Source organism: Chelonia mydas, chromosome 5 (genome assembly GCF_015237465.2).
Source record: "Chelonia mydas isolate rCheMyd1 chromosome 5, rCheMyd1.pri.v2, whole genome shotgun sequence".
Taxonomy (NCBI): Eukaryota; Metazoa; Chordata; order Testudines; family Cheloniidae; genus Chelonia; species Chelonia mydas.
The window spans coordinates 60,077,486-60,093,600 of NC_051245.2; the positions used below are offsets into that span (position 1 = coordinate 60,077,486).

Consider the following 16,115-nt stretch of genomic DNA (forward strand, 5'->3'; position numbering starts at 1 on the left):
TTTAAAACCCTGCAAATTTTAAAATGCCTTTTCCTGTTTGTCGAGCTGGAGAGCACACCTACCAGCTCTCCCATTGTTGTACGCAACTATGCAGCTGACCATGGCGGCCACGTGATCCAGACACACTCCAGCTTGGAATAGACAGGAGATATTGGATCTCCTGGGCCTGTGGAGAGAAGAGGCTGTGTAAGCACAGCTATGGACCAGCCATGTTTATCTATGAACAGATTGCACAGGGTATGCAGGAGAAGGAGTACGACAGGCCAGCTGCAGTGCTGTGTGAAAGAGAAGGAATGGGTCAGCCATATCGAGAAGCCAGCAGTCATTCTGGTGCTAACCCGCAGACCTGCCACTTTTACAAAGAGCTGCATGCCATAATTGTCAGAGACCCTACTGATATCCCACACATAACCATGGATACCTTTGTGGAGCCACAGGTCCCTGGCATGAACAACTAGGAGGAGGATGGGGGATGTGCGACCAGGGAGCTCCACCTATGCGGGGCACCAGGACCTGTTTTGAGACTGCACCACAGTCCAGTCAGTCCCAGCAGTCGAGCATGGGTGAGCTTGATGCAGGGGAAGAAACTTCGGGAAAGTGTGTAAATGAGTTTCCCATTACAATGACGTACTGCTGGTGCCCCCAATTTAACATGGCACAATTACTGACTTTTCATTAATTTACTTGTACTAAAAGAAGTAGGAGTACAACAAAGACAGATATTGTTGTTATCTGCTTTTCATTCTCTTGTAGAATTAGGCCAGTGGGGGCATGTGGAGCAGTTTATGTACACAGGGATGTCCCTTGAATCTCATAAGAGATCTTGATGAAACTTTCATGGAGGTACTCTGCAATCCTCTCCTGAAGGTTTCTAGGGATGGCAGCCTTACTGCTTCCTTTGTGGTGTGACACTTTCCCATGCCACTCAGGGATAACTTCAGCAGGCACCCTTGTAGTACACAGGCTAGCAGCAGACAGTAAACAGTAGCTGTGCTTTCTGCGCCTTTGTTATATCAGGAGTGAGAGATCCGCTAAAATCACCACTTCCTGCAGACAGTGGTGCCAGTATTTAGTACCATTGTCCTATACTCAGTTTCGTGCAACTGAGCAAAATTCCCTCATTTCCTTCACCCTTGGTGGGCCATACTCACCATGGCTGACTCATGAGTGGCACCGTGCACAAGCACTCTGAAGCAAAAGTGTCAATACGCATGTCTTGTTTAAAATTTTAGGGATGCAAGAGAAGGGGGTTCTGATTTTTAACTTTCACTTCCTGTTGTAACTATATTGACAGTGGTACCTCTGTATGTTTTATCTGCAGCAGCTGCTATTGTGGCGCTGAGAGGTTCTCCCCTCCGCACCTGAGGAACACCTGAGCTAGATAAGGAGGAGAAAGAAGAGGACTTGGGATGACGTGTTCAATGAGATCCTGCAAGCCAGTGCTGTGTGAGACTGAGGAAAGGGTCTGGAGGGTGAACATTACAGACAGCCTGGGGAAGGAAAAAGCAGAGAGGAGAAGGAGAGGGAAATGCACCGAGACACAATGGAGCTTCTCCAGCAACAAACAGAGGTGCTGCAGACTCTTGTGGATTTAGTTACAACAATCCCAGTTTTGCCCTCCTTTGCAGTCCATGGGAAACTCCATAACAGCACCTCCCTATGCCCTCCCACCCTACATTCCATGTGGTATCAGGGGCTTTATCCCTATCCCTACCACTCTATCCCAGCAGACATTAAGAACAACCACAATCCCATAAACTGATCTGTGAAAGCCATGGTTGTTGTATATGTAGATTAATGGACAGGAATGTTCTTTCCACTGGTTGTTCTGTTTCATTAATTTATTAAGTTTTAATGTATTTACTTTTAAATTGCACAGATTTTTCTTTGCACTGGTTTTGCTACTGAATAAAATTATATTATTTGGAAAATAATCTTTTAGTTCACAATACATGCTTCAGAGTGCCCAGCAATTCTGAAAGCACCTACTTAATTGTTACTCTACAGCGTGGCACAACTCATAGGATCAGTGACAAACAGCGTAATAATCATAAATGTACAACAAACACCAGAAAATTAAGAGGTGCATAGACAGTGCTATATTCATAGATGTACACCACACAATTCCTAACAGGCCCCAAAACAGCAGGGCCAGGTAGAGCAGAGTACACCACACATGACTCTGGCTCACTGTTAAAATGCTCTTCAAAGCCTCTCTGAGCTGTGTGGTTCAGTGTTGAGCTCTTCTAATAGCCCTTGTGTTTGGCTGTTCTAACTCAGCAGACTGCCAGTCCACTCTGGCAGAAACTTTTCCCCCTTTGCTTCCCTGAGATTATGCAGAACACAACAGACAGCTATAACCATTGGGATGTCTTTTTTCACTGAGATCCAGTCTTGTGAGTAAACAACACCAGCATCCCTTCAGTCTTCCAAAAGCACATTCAACTGTCTTTCTTCACCTGCTAAGCCAATAGCGAAATCTTTTTTTGGTGCTACTGGAGTGCTTCATGAGTCAGGGGAGGAAGGGGTAGGCTGGGTTCCCCGGGATTGCTATTGGTATTTCAACATCATCAACAAAAGAAAGTCCCTGCTTGTAGCTTTCTGAACAGTCCTGTATTTTTAAAGATGCAAGCATCAGACACTTCCCTTGACCACCCAAAGTTAATGTCAGTGAGGAGACCCTAGTGGTCCTCCAGTGCTTGCATAACTGTAGAAAAGTAGCCCTTTCTGTTGATATACTCTGTGGCAAGATGGGTTTGTGCCAAAATAAGGATATGTATACTATCTTTGCTTCACCGCAATTCAGGAATGCCATTACTGCAAATCAATCCAGTATGTCCTGCGCATTGCTGAGAGTCACAGTCCTGCATAGCAAGAGATGATTAGTGGCCTTGCACACTTGCATGATAGTGGATTTTCCAACTCCAAAATGATTATGCACTTACCAGTAGCAATCTGACACTGCAAGTTTCCACAGTGCAATCACTACTCTCTTCTCCGCCATCAGTGCAGCTCTAATTTTGATGTCCCTGTACTGGAGGGCTGAGGCAAGCTCGGCACACAGATTCAGGAATGTGGCCTTGTGTATTCAAAAGTTCTGAAGCCACTGCTCGTCATCCCAAGCCTGCATTATGATGCGATCCCACCAGTCAGAGCTCATTTCTTGGTTCCAGAAGTGGTGCTCTACCATCTGCAGTTTGAACACCAGCAACAAACAACTTTGAATTGGTTCTTGCTATGTCCCAGAGCAGTCTGTGCTCCAAGATCTTGTAGTGTTCCCTGCTTATTTGGTTCGTGTTACAGCTCTGTGAAGATCATGTGTCCTGTGCTCACAGTGCTTACAGCAATAGTGCAGAACTGCAAGCGCCATGCTTCTGTCAGAAACGGACATTGAGGAGGGCTGCGTAGGTTCATGGGGGAAAAGGCATGAAAATTATGGGATATAGATGACATGGCATGGATGGGATGAAAACAATTGCAAACTGGGAAGTTGGCCCCTTACCCCCAGTCACCGCGCTTGACGTGTTGCTGCCCCACTATACATTGCCAAAACATCCCAAAAGACAGTGCACTGGACAGTAGTGGGTTGCACTGAGATACCTACCATGTATTGACACAAGCACTCATGAGGATGTGCAATACTTGTGCAAGGAGCCACGTATGCATGCACGAGTGATGTACTAACAGTGGTAGCTTTATGCTGATGTAACTTGCATCAACCAAAGTTTGCAGTGTAGACGTGGTCTCTGTTGTTTAGCTGCAACCAGTTTTCCCTAAGGATTCTTTGCTGCAGTAGTGGTGGTTTCAACTCCTAGATGAGATGTTGAAAACATTTTAACTTTTGTAAATCTTTTGTTTAACCTATGGGTGAGATTTTCAATGAAGTTGGGTACCCAGCTTTCTGAGGCGCTTTTGAATATCCCACCCTACCTGCTTATTTTAGCCTAGGATTATCACACAATCCTTGTAACATATTTATGGGCTTGCTCGGTAAAGCGTATTGTCAAAACATTGGGTTAAGTGTATAACTATTCCCTGTATAAGTTGCCCTTACAATCATATGAACTGGTATTTTCTCTCTAGCTAGGTGCTTATATGGCCCCATCATTGTACTGTGTGAGCGCCTCCTTTGTATTTAAAAATAGAAATAACAATAATCTTTCTTCCCAACCTGTAGGAGAAAAAGCTGGTTTAATTTTAGGGCATTTTCTGTTATTGTGTGGTAATATTATATATCTGTGTGTGACAAAATTCAGAGAAAGTAAAGGCAAAGAAGAAATTTGTATTCTTGTGAAAGCTATGAAGTCAACAGTCATCCTTATCTGTTGCAGAAGAAAATTCCATAGAGTAGGCAACTTTCCTGGGAAAGTTCTGTCTCCCACAGTCAAACTTCCCCCCTGTTGGTTGACAGTTAAATCATTTCAGCTGAACCCAGCTGCCAAGGAGATAATATTCACAAAGAAAGAGGTAGGCATGGCCAGTTCCATGGAGAGCTTTGACTAACAGGACAAACCTAGAACTCAGCTCTCTTCAATGGGAAGCCTTTGCAGAGTGGTGCATCAGTCCAATGTGTTCATGGTGATCTGTGTTTCTAAGCAGTTGGTATGCTCCATGTTGTACTAATTGGATTGGTTCAGGTAGTGTGGATTCATTTTTTGATATGAGCCAAAATAATCAAGCCTGGAGATCTTAAATAGGATCACCATAGTTTTGTGGGATATTCTGGTGAGGCATAGATCACAGTGAGTGGCTTTTTTCAACTATTGGTGAATAGACATTCAGTAACGCTGAGTCCAAAAGGAGCCCCAGGCCCAGACGATCTTAACAATTGAAGGATAGATTTCTACAATAACAGGAATTTTATACAGGAAGCAAGTTCTTCTAAGTGGTTCCCTCTGCCTACCAGCAAAACCACAATCTTATTTAGGTTCAACGTTAGCCAGCTATTCTTGTAGGGAGTGGTGTTTGTGGTATGTCAGTGTTTGGTCCTAGAGGGACAGTGTAAAAAAAGGAAGATTAATGAAAAAGTTTCTTAGTCCTGAAAACAAGGCAGGATGAGCCATTTTAAAGGCACCTGCAGAAAAAATTGCAGCCAGGTGAAGGTGAGACCCACCATATTAACTAGTACCTATAGTGCTTTTCTGTTAAAAAAGAGGAGGTTTTTTTTGTATCTCTACACAGTTATTCTTTTGGGAATTACATACTAGAACCATAGAGTATTTTCTTCTGGTGCAGTTTTAGAGGTCCAGATAGCATTTCCTATTTTGGGACAAAAATAATGGTACCCTTCTGGCTCCAAATATTGAAGGTTAGCTCAGTATAGGAATGTTAATTAATAGTATTTATATATGGCTTTGTGTCTGAGGATCTAAGAGAGCTTTATAAATGTGAGCAGCATTATTATCTTCGTTTCCCAGATGAGGAAGACTGAAGCAGAGAGGGGTTGAGATTTGTTCAAGATCACATTGCTAGTCAGTGACGGAACTAGGAATAGCACATTGTCTCCTGCAAGGAATAAAACAGATGAGTCTGCTACCATGGAGAAAAAGAGATGTTAAAGATGGAATAAAAATGGTCAGACATGAAAGTAGAAACAATATATGCATATAATTTTTAAAAAATGTAAAAAAGATTTAACTACCTCCTTATTTCCTAATTTTTATATCTGTTACCGTAGAAATTAAAAATTCTAGATGTAGATCAACTGGATGAATGACAACTTTTGAAGTTTTGAAAGCTTAAGGCCATCAGCAAAAATGACTACAGAATTGTAAGTCTAATTTGCATGAACAATTACCAGTACTTAACATGCTCTGTCACAGTATCTGTACATACAGGTGGCCAGTTTAATCATTTAACTGGTGTTTGTATGCACAAATATTAAATTCACATGTGCAGTCATGGTAACTACATATACAAATTCAGTGTGTGAATGTTTGCCCATATTGCATGTGGCCCTAGATTTTTAATATTTTGAAAATCTGATCTGCTACGTTAGTATTTTTTGCCAATAACTCAATGTAGTGGTATTTATTTTCACGAAGGAGATTTCATAAATCCTTTTTCCCGTTAATAGCTTTTTAAAAAAAAACAGGGTAAAATGGAAATATGGATCATTTCTGTGGACCAGAGAATATTTTATGGTATTGTATATTGTAGGATTCATAAAGGTTTATGCGCTTGGCAACATTCAGGGCACACCCAGAGTGTTTTGCTGGACCTGTGCACACCCAGCTCCTCTCAAGGGCATCAACCTTGGAATCTCGCCAAGATGACATGAACCGTGGGAAGCCTCTCAGGACTGGGCTCAAGGCCCAAGAGCAAGGAATGCGGTAGATAGAAATTGGTAAATAAGAATGTTAAACAAAGCCAGTGTATTCCTTTTATCTGTTGGAGAATGTAATGCGCGGGGGGAGAGAGAGAATAAAGGGGAAGGTGGAAAGCTGACAGGCAGAAGCCTGTTAGCAGAGACCAGCCGCTTGCTTGCTAAAAGCTGTGTTCTGTCTTGTCATTGAACCGCCACGGTATATTTACTTCAGTCTTTTGTGTTAATCATCCACAAACACTTTATATAGTGAGGCCAAGCAATGTGAGGAGACACAGATTTATAAGTTGCTAATTACTCAAACACAAAATATCTTTCCATTCTTCGCAGGTGCCCCTATTATGCTACCTATATCAGGTTGAGACACTGGGTCAAACCCAGAATGATGTGATAATTTGAGAAAATGAGCGATTTCTCCACACAAACAGAATAACAAATGGATGTTTTTCTTTAGAAATGTGCTTTTTAAATTTAAAATCTATGCCTTAGATAAAGGTTTCGCTAACAATATCTTGTTACTTAGGTACAATTCAGAAATCCACAGATGATATTCAGAAGTTAGTCAAAGCACCACTGAGTTTGATATATGTGACAACTTTACATGTATAATATTTTTGCATTGGTTTAAATTAAAAATTAGGAAGTTCCTGAAGACTTGATTCAAACAACTAAAAGATCTGGAAATATTAAAATAGCTTAGAAAAGGAAAACCAGTAAATTTAGTTTAAGAAAGTAACTCTCTTTGGGCTTTGTATAGGCAATCAAGTCTATTTTAAGAAAGCTATTCTGCTAATAACTTGCACGTTTCTCCTGAGGTAGGATTATCACCTCTTATCAGTTTAATATATGGTATAGTAGTATTCAAGGATCTATTCTTTTATAACTGCTTTGAATACATATTGAGGAGAGACTAGACCTCTACCTTATTAGCGAATCTTGTTAACAACATTGTTACACACCTTTTTTCCATGTTTGTTTATGACACATGTACACTTATGTCAAGCCAATATGGAGACTTATATTGAGGCTAACATAGGAAGTCTTCTGTCCTAAGAAACATTAATTTCCCCAGGACAGAGAGTCTCTGCTCTCGTCTTTAGATCTTGGTGAACTAGGTAAGAAAAAGGTTTAGGAGAAAATAACTTATTTTACTAAGGCATGTGCTGAAATTCAGCTTTTGATATTTTCATAAGTTATGGAATGGTATTTTCTCTTTGACTAAAATTTACAATTTCTAGATTTAGTATTTAACACTTTGTAACAAAACAATAAATATTTTTACTGCATCTCAATTTCATGTGATTATTTACCTATTTTTGTTTAGAAAGTTTGAACAGTGTGCTGGAAAGAATTAAACAGCAAAACTGTGTAATTCATATACTGATAGATAAAGTGAGAGTAAACAATGTTGTTTTCATTATTCTGCATTTGTAGTGTTCCAGAGCCCAAATTAGAATTAGGACCCCACTGGACTACATGTTGTACGTAGGAAGACATTTTGTAATAGGATTTGTGTTGAATAGCATTGCATTCTTCACATGGTTTGTATATAAATACTGAGGGTACATTTTAATGAAGCTTCCAAAATTGTCATAGAGATGCAATAGTCTCTTCATAGCCACACTTCCATCTTTATTTTCATCCTTTCTCGAATACTCTCAGAATTTCTTTTACTGAGTTTGAACTAGCCTGGGAGATGGGGAGGTGAGGAAAAAGAATGACGTATGAAGTATTTCTGTTCAGTTTTTTTCTTAGTGATGCATCGGAGTGTATCCAGCTCCATCGTAGCACTTCTGCCAACACGTGCTCTTCAGTGCTGATCTCTTAGATGAGCTGAAGCTCGGTAGTAGAAAAGAGAACTAGAACAGGATACTTTGGTATGAAGCTAGGACGGATTTGAGTCCTGATGCTGCATATTAAAGATTGACACAGATTTATGCGCTGAGGATTTTTCCTTTGAAGTAAATCTGGGCCATAACTTAAATGCCAGAAGGGACCATTCTGATCATCTAGATCAGTGGTGGGCAACCTGCAGCCCGTCAGGGTAATCTGCTGGCCAGCTGCCAGACAGTTTGTTTACATTTGAATGACTGCCCACAGCTCCCAGTGGCTGCGGTTCGCTGTTCCCAGCCAAGGGAGCTGCAGGAAGTGGCGTGGGATGTGCTGACCTCCGCTTCCCACAGTTCCCATTGGCCGGGAACGGCAAACCGCAGCCACTGGGAGCTGCAGGCGGCTGTAAAAATGTAAACAAACTGTTTGGCGCCCCACCAGCAGATTACCCTGACTGGCCGCGTGCCGCAGGTTGCCCACCACTGATCTAGATGCTCCAATCTCTGTACATGCTGTCACCGTTGTGGGGTAACTGCATCTTTGACCCCTTTGTGGTATCTTTGAAAACACCCCACTTAGATGTCGGCTAGAGGCCTGAGCCCTAAGTGGGGTGTTGTAAAGGATGGTATGAAGGGGTCAAAGGTGCAGTTACCCCAGATGTGTGACAGCATTGGAGCATCTAGATCGGGGTGGGCAAACTTTTTGGTCTGAGGGCCACATCTGGGTATGGAAATTGTATGATGGGCCATGAATGCTCACAAAATTGGTGGTCAGGGTGGGTGGGGGGTGAGGGCTGTGGGGTGCAGGACAGTGCTCCAGGCTGGGACCGAGGGGTTTGGAGGGTGGGAGGGGGATCAGGTCTGGAGCAGGGGGATGGGGCATGGGAGGAGGTCAGGGGTGCAGGCACCGGGCAGCGCTCATCTCAAGTCGCTCCAAGAAGCAGTGGCAGTCGCCCCTCCGGCTCCTACCTGGAGGCATGGCCCTAGCCGGGCAGCTTTGCATACTGCCCTGTCCGCAGGCATCACCCCTACAGCTCCGTTTGGCTGCGGTTCCTGGCCCATGGGAGCTGCAGAGCCAGCACTTTGGGCAGGAGCAGCGTGCGGAGCCCCTGGCTGCCCCTATGTGTAAGAGCTGGAGGGGGAACGTGCCGTTGCTTCCTGGAGCCACGGCACGTGTGGAGCAAGCTCACGACCAGAGCTTGTGGGCTGGATTGCCCACCCCTGATCAAGATGCAGCTGTCTTACAAGCAAGAGTCTCAAACATACTGATTGATTTATTTTTTTAATTTTTTAAATTTTTTTTACCTTGGACAGGATTAACAATGACCAGCCACCTTTTCACAAAGCACAATACATTTACTTTAGGACAAAAACATTGCAGAGAAAACATACCAAAAAATAAAAAGTCTATACGCAGGCTAAGCTTACCAGTTGTTACCCGTCTTTCCCATGGAGACCCTGGTATATTTCAAAGTCCTTCAAATTCTTACAGCAGAGTAACACTCTTGGTTAAAGTCTCATGTCAATTTTTGGATTGAATGAGAGTCTCCCCTCCACTACATTAGACTTTCCACTTTCTACTATTCTGCATTCTTTTTCTCCTGGGCCTCTTAAAACTAGTCCAAACCAGTAGCTACAGTTCCCCCTGCCCCGGCCCCCAAATGGTGGTACTTCTCTAAAGTTGTTTAACTGTCCAGGGATTTGCATTAGTGTGTTTTCTTCCCCTCACTCCCAATTTTAATTCCCCCCACCAGAACACAATTCACAAATATACATAAAGCATTTATAGACATAGTAGTCTATGAATATCCTATGTGCCAATAGTATCTGGCACATCTCATTACAATAATGTAAAGCTTCCATGCTTCCACAGCCTCACATCTGTCACACATACATGTAGTAAGATACTCTAAATAAAGACAGAGGGTGGGAAAAAGAAAATAGTTATTCCCCTGTTGTATGAAATGGGGAACGAAAGACTACATAAATTAATTGACTTGTGCAACATAAAACAGATACTCCATGGTGGAACTGGGATTCAAACCCATGTCTCCTACCCATCCAGTGCCTTAGCCAGACCATCTTTCCTTTCCAACTGAATCTTTAACTGTTTTACCTCCTCTAACGCCTCTTAAGACTATGAGTTCCTTGGGAAGTTGTGTGGCTACAGGCACGCAGACAGCATTCCGTAAACACCCGCATACCACTACCTTGCTGGGGAAATAGTGATGAAAGTAAGAGGAAATCCTCTGCTTTAACAAAATGGCTGCCCGGTTGGTTTATAAGCAACCCAAGACACACATTTAAAATAGAAATGATCTATTATTATCTGGTCTGCTGCCAGCAGCAGAAATGTTGTTTTCCTTCTTATTGCAATTTGACCTTTTCAAGTAGTGTTTCAGTGACTCACATCCTATAAGCAATTTGATTTATTGCTTCCAAGTAAGTGATATTTTAAGGTCACAGATATTCCATAAGGGGAGCTATTTGTGAAAGACAAAATGCTCTATAATAAAATCCCAGAGGGAAAGGAGAGCAGTCATCTATTATCCTAGGGTTGAGGGGGACAGGGAAGGGAGGTGAAAGCTTGTGCCAACATCTTTCTTTGTAAGAGAGGATTTGTTACGGTGCAGGTGAGGAGGGCTAGCTATAGCTTGTTACTGCAGCTGGGCCCATGGGTGGCAGGTGAAGCTTCCCCTTGGGGAGGCTGGCCGTCTGCCCCTCCTGGCCAAGGCCTGCCCCAGCTTGGTACTCTCAGTCCCCCCCCCCCAGGGGGGAGGGGCTAAGAGCTCAATCGGGGCCACAGAGTGTGTGTGTGAGGGAGAGTGGTGAGAGCTCAGCCCCAGCCAGGGTCAAGCTCTCAGCCTTGTCCAGGACTGCAGTGGAGCCACAGGTGCCGACTCCATGGGTGCTCCAGGGCTCAAGCACCCACTGGAAAAAAAATAAGGGGTGTTCAGCACCCGCAGGGCAGGATTCATCTTTTGTGTGCTGCAGCGCCCTGATCATGGCCCCTCCACTAGTGCTCCACCCCGAGGCCCCACCCCCCAGTCCACCTCTTTTCCCCCAAGACCCCTTCTGTGCTCCACCACGAGGCCCTGCCCCATTCGAACTCTTTCCCTGAGGCCCCACCCACTTCTCACACAAGGGGGAGGGGGCGGAGAGTAGCACCCACTGGCAAAACCAAAAGTCCGTTCCTGTGGGTGGAGCTCCCAGCCTTGGCTGGAGCTCCAAGCCTGGAGCCCCTCTCCCATTCTGCTCCTTCCACCCATGGCCCCACCTGAGTTCACCTCTTCCCGTGTGACCCCACGCATAGTCCCTTCCCCCATGGCCCCATCCCACTCCCACTCTGCCTCTTCCCCCTGAGGCCCTTCCCCCCTCTTACTCCCTCCCTGCTGTGGCCCCAAGACCAGAAAAGCTCTCTACCCCTTCCAGAACCCCTGGGCTGCATCAGGGAGCAAGATCTACTCCAGCCCCAGGGCCGCAGTGGGGGCAGATTTTTCCAGGGGCTCCAAATGGGGGCATGAAATTTGGGGAGGCTTAGCCTCCCTTAGGTGCGACCCATGGCTGTGTCTCTGTTTAAAAAAAAATGCATTGAGGGGTTCTGTTGGTGCTATGCAAGGATAAGTCCATCAATGGCTATTAATGAGGATGGGCAGGGATGCAAAACCATGCTCTGAAGAGTCCTTAGCCTCTGTTTGCCAAATGCTGGGAATGGGAGACAGGGGATGGATCACTTGATGATTAGCTGTTCTGTTCATTCTTTCTGGGGCACCTGGCATTGGCCAGTGTCAAAAGACAAGATACTGGGCTACGCAGACCTTTGGACTGACCCAGTATGGCCATTCTTATGGATTGTTCCAACTATTATGATTAGCATAAGGTACGACATACAAGTTGAAATGTTTTGACTTTAGTAGTAATAATATAACATAAAAGTTCAGTCAATAAGGTCAAAACAAAATGTCACCATTTCACTCTGCAGCAAATTTCAATTTTTCGTTCTAATTTGGAACAAAAAAAAAAGGAAATTTCAAAATTTCCCATAGAAGGGGAATTTTGGGTTCTGACTCGCTCTAGTTGTCTCTGTCTTACAAATGAGCAATGTGTGGTACACAGAAGTTAAGTGATTTACCCCACGTCACACAGGAAGCCTGATAGAGAGTTAGGAATGCAGCCTAGGTGACCTGACTTTCCAGTTCTGAGCTTTATCAACAAAACCATACTTCCTCCCTAACTGTGCACAAATTAGTTTCCATCTCATGACACACTAGATCTGCATTTCTTTATACTAGGAGAATTTCCTTGCCTGTTTTTCTCCAGAAATAAGCTCCTTCTGCTTCCTGGGAAACGAGCACATGGTACATGGGTATGTCCCAGCTCAAATCCTTGTGTCTCAGCTAATAGACTACATTTTAACCTTCAGCCTCACCTTATCCATGTATCACACAAGCAAAGGCAACATAAAGCTCTGTCTTAATACAGTTTAAGAACAAATGCAAGGTGATTATACAAACATGTCCAGCAATACAATGTAGTTCTATGAATTATCAGCTAGTTCTTGTTCAAGAGTAATTTGCATATTCTACACTGAGGCAGCCAGTTTAGATTTAAGAGCATGCAGCTCATGGTTGTCAGTGCATTTCACCCATCTATAGAGAGCTATTCAGTTTTCACTCATCCCACAACATTCCAATTCCTTAAAGACGTTGTTAGAACTTTCCCTCCAGCAGCTGGATCTACACCTCCCTGGGATCCAAATTTAGTACTAGCAGCACATATGTGGCTTACCTTTGAACCCTTTGCTAAATACAGAAAGGAGCATGCAGCTATAAAGGTGGCCTTTTTGACAGTGACCTCTTCAATGTGGAGGGTAGATGCCCTTGGTGCCCTCTGGGCAGACCCACCTTATACCATGTTTCACAGAAACAAGGTGTTCCTCCAGCTACATGCTAAGTTTGTTACTAAGGTCCCAGTGCGACTTTAATGTGAATCAAATGATTAATTTACCAGTATTTTAGCTGAAGTGGCATGAACTGGAGAGCATAGGATATTACGCTCTCTGACTGGTTGAAGGGCCATGGCTTTCTACTCAGATCAGACAAAGCCCTTTCAAAAATCTCCTCCACTGTTCACTTTATTTGCTGAGAGAATGAAGGACAAAGTCCGCTCTTCTCAGAGACTCTCAAGGTGAATCAAAGCTCACCCAACTAGGGCACAGGCTGCCTCAGTAGTGTTACTACATAGTGTCCCCCTTTCTGAAGTCAGCAGGGCAGCTACTTGGAATTTGGTGTATGCATTCAGCAGGCCGTATGCCCTGACTGACGCCTTGGCAGCTGGTGCATACTTTGGTTCACTCCTTCTGACTATGGTGCTAGGTACCACCTCAGATCACCCGCCTCAATTAACATTGCTTGGGAATCATGCACAGTGACTACCCATAGGGACCAGCACTCAAGGGATTATTACTTATTTTATAGCAATACTTATTCTTAGAGCTGTATGGTCCCTGAGTATTCACAACCCGCCCTCTTTCCTCTCTGCTTTGGATCATCATGTGAATCACAGTAGAGTAGGAACTGAGAAATGGTCAGGCCATATCACCATGTATACCCTCTGTTTGCAGCACGAGGCAGCGTAGCACGCAAGTGCAAACCAACAGCCACTGCTATTGAAGAATTTGCAATCCCAAGCACGTGCACACACTCAGGGAATACCCATGGGGATCACATATCTGGAAGAACTCTAGGTACAATAAGGTCAGTAACTTTCCTTTGTTGTAACTCATCCCCCAAAGAAAACTATGCTGAGAGAAAGGATTTTAAGAACATAAGAACAGCCATACTGGGTCAGGCCAATGGTCCATCTAGCCCAGTATCCTGTCTGCTGACAGTGGCCTATGATAGGTGCTTCAGAGGGCACAAATAGAAGAGGCAATCATTGAGTGAGGTATCCCCTGTTGTTCACTCCCAGCTGTAGGGACGCCCCGAGCATAGGGTTGCATCCATGACCATCTTGGCTGATAGTCATTGATGGCCTATCCTCCATGAATTTATCTAATTCTTTTTTGAACCCCAGTCGAGTTTTGGCCTTCACAGCATCCCCAGGCAACAAGTGCCACAGGTGAACTGTGCAAAACTTCTGTGCTGTATGACTAGAATACTGCAGATTTTTAGTTGTGAAGTCTAAACTTAACTGTTTTAATTTTTGCTTTGCAGCTTGTCATGAGGCTGGTTCTGGCAGGACCCAACTGAGAGTGCCAATTCAGGACAAATTGCTTAAAGCAGGCCAGTTACAGCCCAAGGCTGGGGTTTTTCTACCTCTAAGGCAAACCAAACCAGCCAAACAGAGAGGACTTTCGTTTTACCCCACTGGCTAACCACAAGTCACACAAGCAATTCCCTTAGACACTCCAGTTTCCCAGTATCACCACCAGTGCCACTCGTTATGGGGACAAATGGTTATGAAAACCAACACCCCAGTAAAAGAAAAACGGTTCTCCTGATCCCAAAGGACCAAGCCCCAGACCCAGGTCAATATACAAACCAGATCGTACCCACAAATCACGCTGTTGCCAATCCTTTAGAATCTAAAATCTAAAGATTTATTCATAAAAGGAAAAAGATATAGAGGAGAGCAAGAGTTGGTTAAATGGAATCAATTACATATAGTAATGGCAAAGTTCTTGGTTCAGGCTTGTAGAAGTGATAGACTTGATTTGAACCTGCAGTTTATTCGCTGGAGTACATCCACAGCTGGGATGGGTCATCAGTCCTTTGTGTAAAGATTCTGTTTGTAGCAAAGTCTCTCCAGAGGTAAGAAGCAGGATTGAAGACCAGATGGAGGAGCTGCAGCAGCTTTTTATAGTTTCTTGCCATGTGGTCTCTGCTTTCTTTGTCCCAAGGACAAGCTGTCCATCACATGGCCTGGAAAAATCTCAGAGTTCTGACCATAGGCATGTCTCTGCATAGCTTGCTGAGTCACAAGGTGTGTCTGCCTTCTCTCAATGGGTCATTTGTACTGCTTGATGGCCCATTAAGGACCATCAGCTAGTTAGGCAGAGCTGACCCCAACTTGTCTGGGGTGTCACCCAGAAGCATAGCACAAGTTTGAAATACAGACAGTATAGAGCCAATATTCCTAACTTCAACTACAAAAATGATACACATATACAGATAGCATAATCATAACCAGAAAACCATAACCTTGTCTTAGACACCTTATTTGACCCCCTTTATACAAAATTTGGTGCCACTACAGGACTTTGGTTGTAACAATGATCTATATGGTTACAGAGTCTGTCAATAACATCACACAGCTCACCTTAAGAGTATATAACTGCATAGGCTCCCCACCTCCCTCTGAAGAATCCTGTCGTGGATGGTGCTGGAGGCCAAATATTTTACTAGATCAGTGGTCTCAGTTAGTACTTTCTAGTGAATGTTCGTTATTGAGACTAGTCAATAGAATAGAATATAGTGTGGAATTTATATGCCTTTCACTGAAAGAGAGAGCATAAGCATACTAACTTGCATCATATGCATAACACAAAAAAACCAGCTTTACCCAGAAAACGATGAGCAAGGAGCCCAGCTGCATAATGTAATAAGTCACTACAAATAAAATACTCCTGCATATACAGTAATTGTAATGCTGTATTGAACATATTCTCTCATCAGAAGTGATTGTGGCTGCAAATGGTCAGCTAAGTTTCTGCAAAAGTAGTCAGATGTTCTGCTTACAGTATCATATAAGCAGGTGGAGTTCTGAGGGAGATTGATTTTCCTACAGTTGGGAGTGGAGCAAGGGAAATTCCTGTAGCAGAGCCAAAGCATGGTACGCTGGGACTTGCTATTATTAAACTTATCCAGTCACTAGCAACTCTAGCTGCTACAATAGATAGTTGGAAATACTGTACATAATGCTAGGCATACAGTACTGAGCGTAGCTTAAACACAGTTTTA

The 16,115-nt window shown here is 43.7% G+C and overlaps 1 protein-coding gene across 2 annotated transcripts in view; it reads left to right on the forward strand.

Moving 5' to 3' along the window:
• Positions 1-4,148, forward strand: part of RHOBTB3 (Rho related BTB domain containing 3) — a 73,660-nt gene extending 69,512 nt beyond the window's left edge. For both annotated transcript variants that reach the window (XM_037903258.2, XM_037903260.2), the window contains one exon: positions 1,322-4,148. In XM_037903258.2, the coding sequence (XP_037759186.1) occupies positions 1,322-1,365 (44 nt within the window). In that variant the 3' untranslated portion in view covers positions 1,366-4,148. The remainder of the gene's footprint in view (positions 1-1,321) is intronic.
• Positions 4,149-16,115: the final 11,967 nt, after the last annotated feature.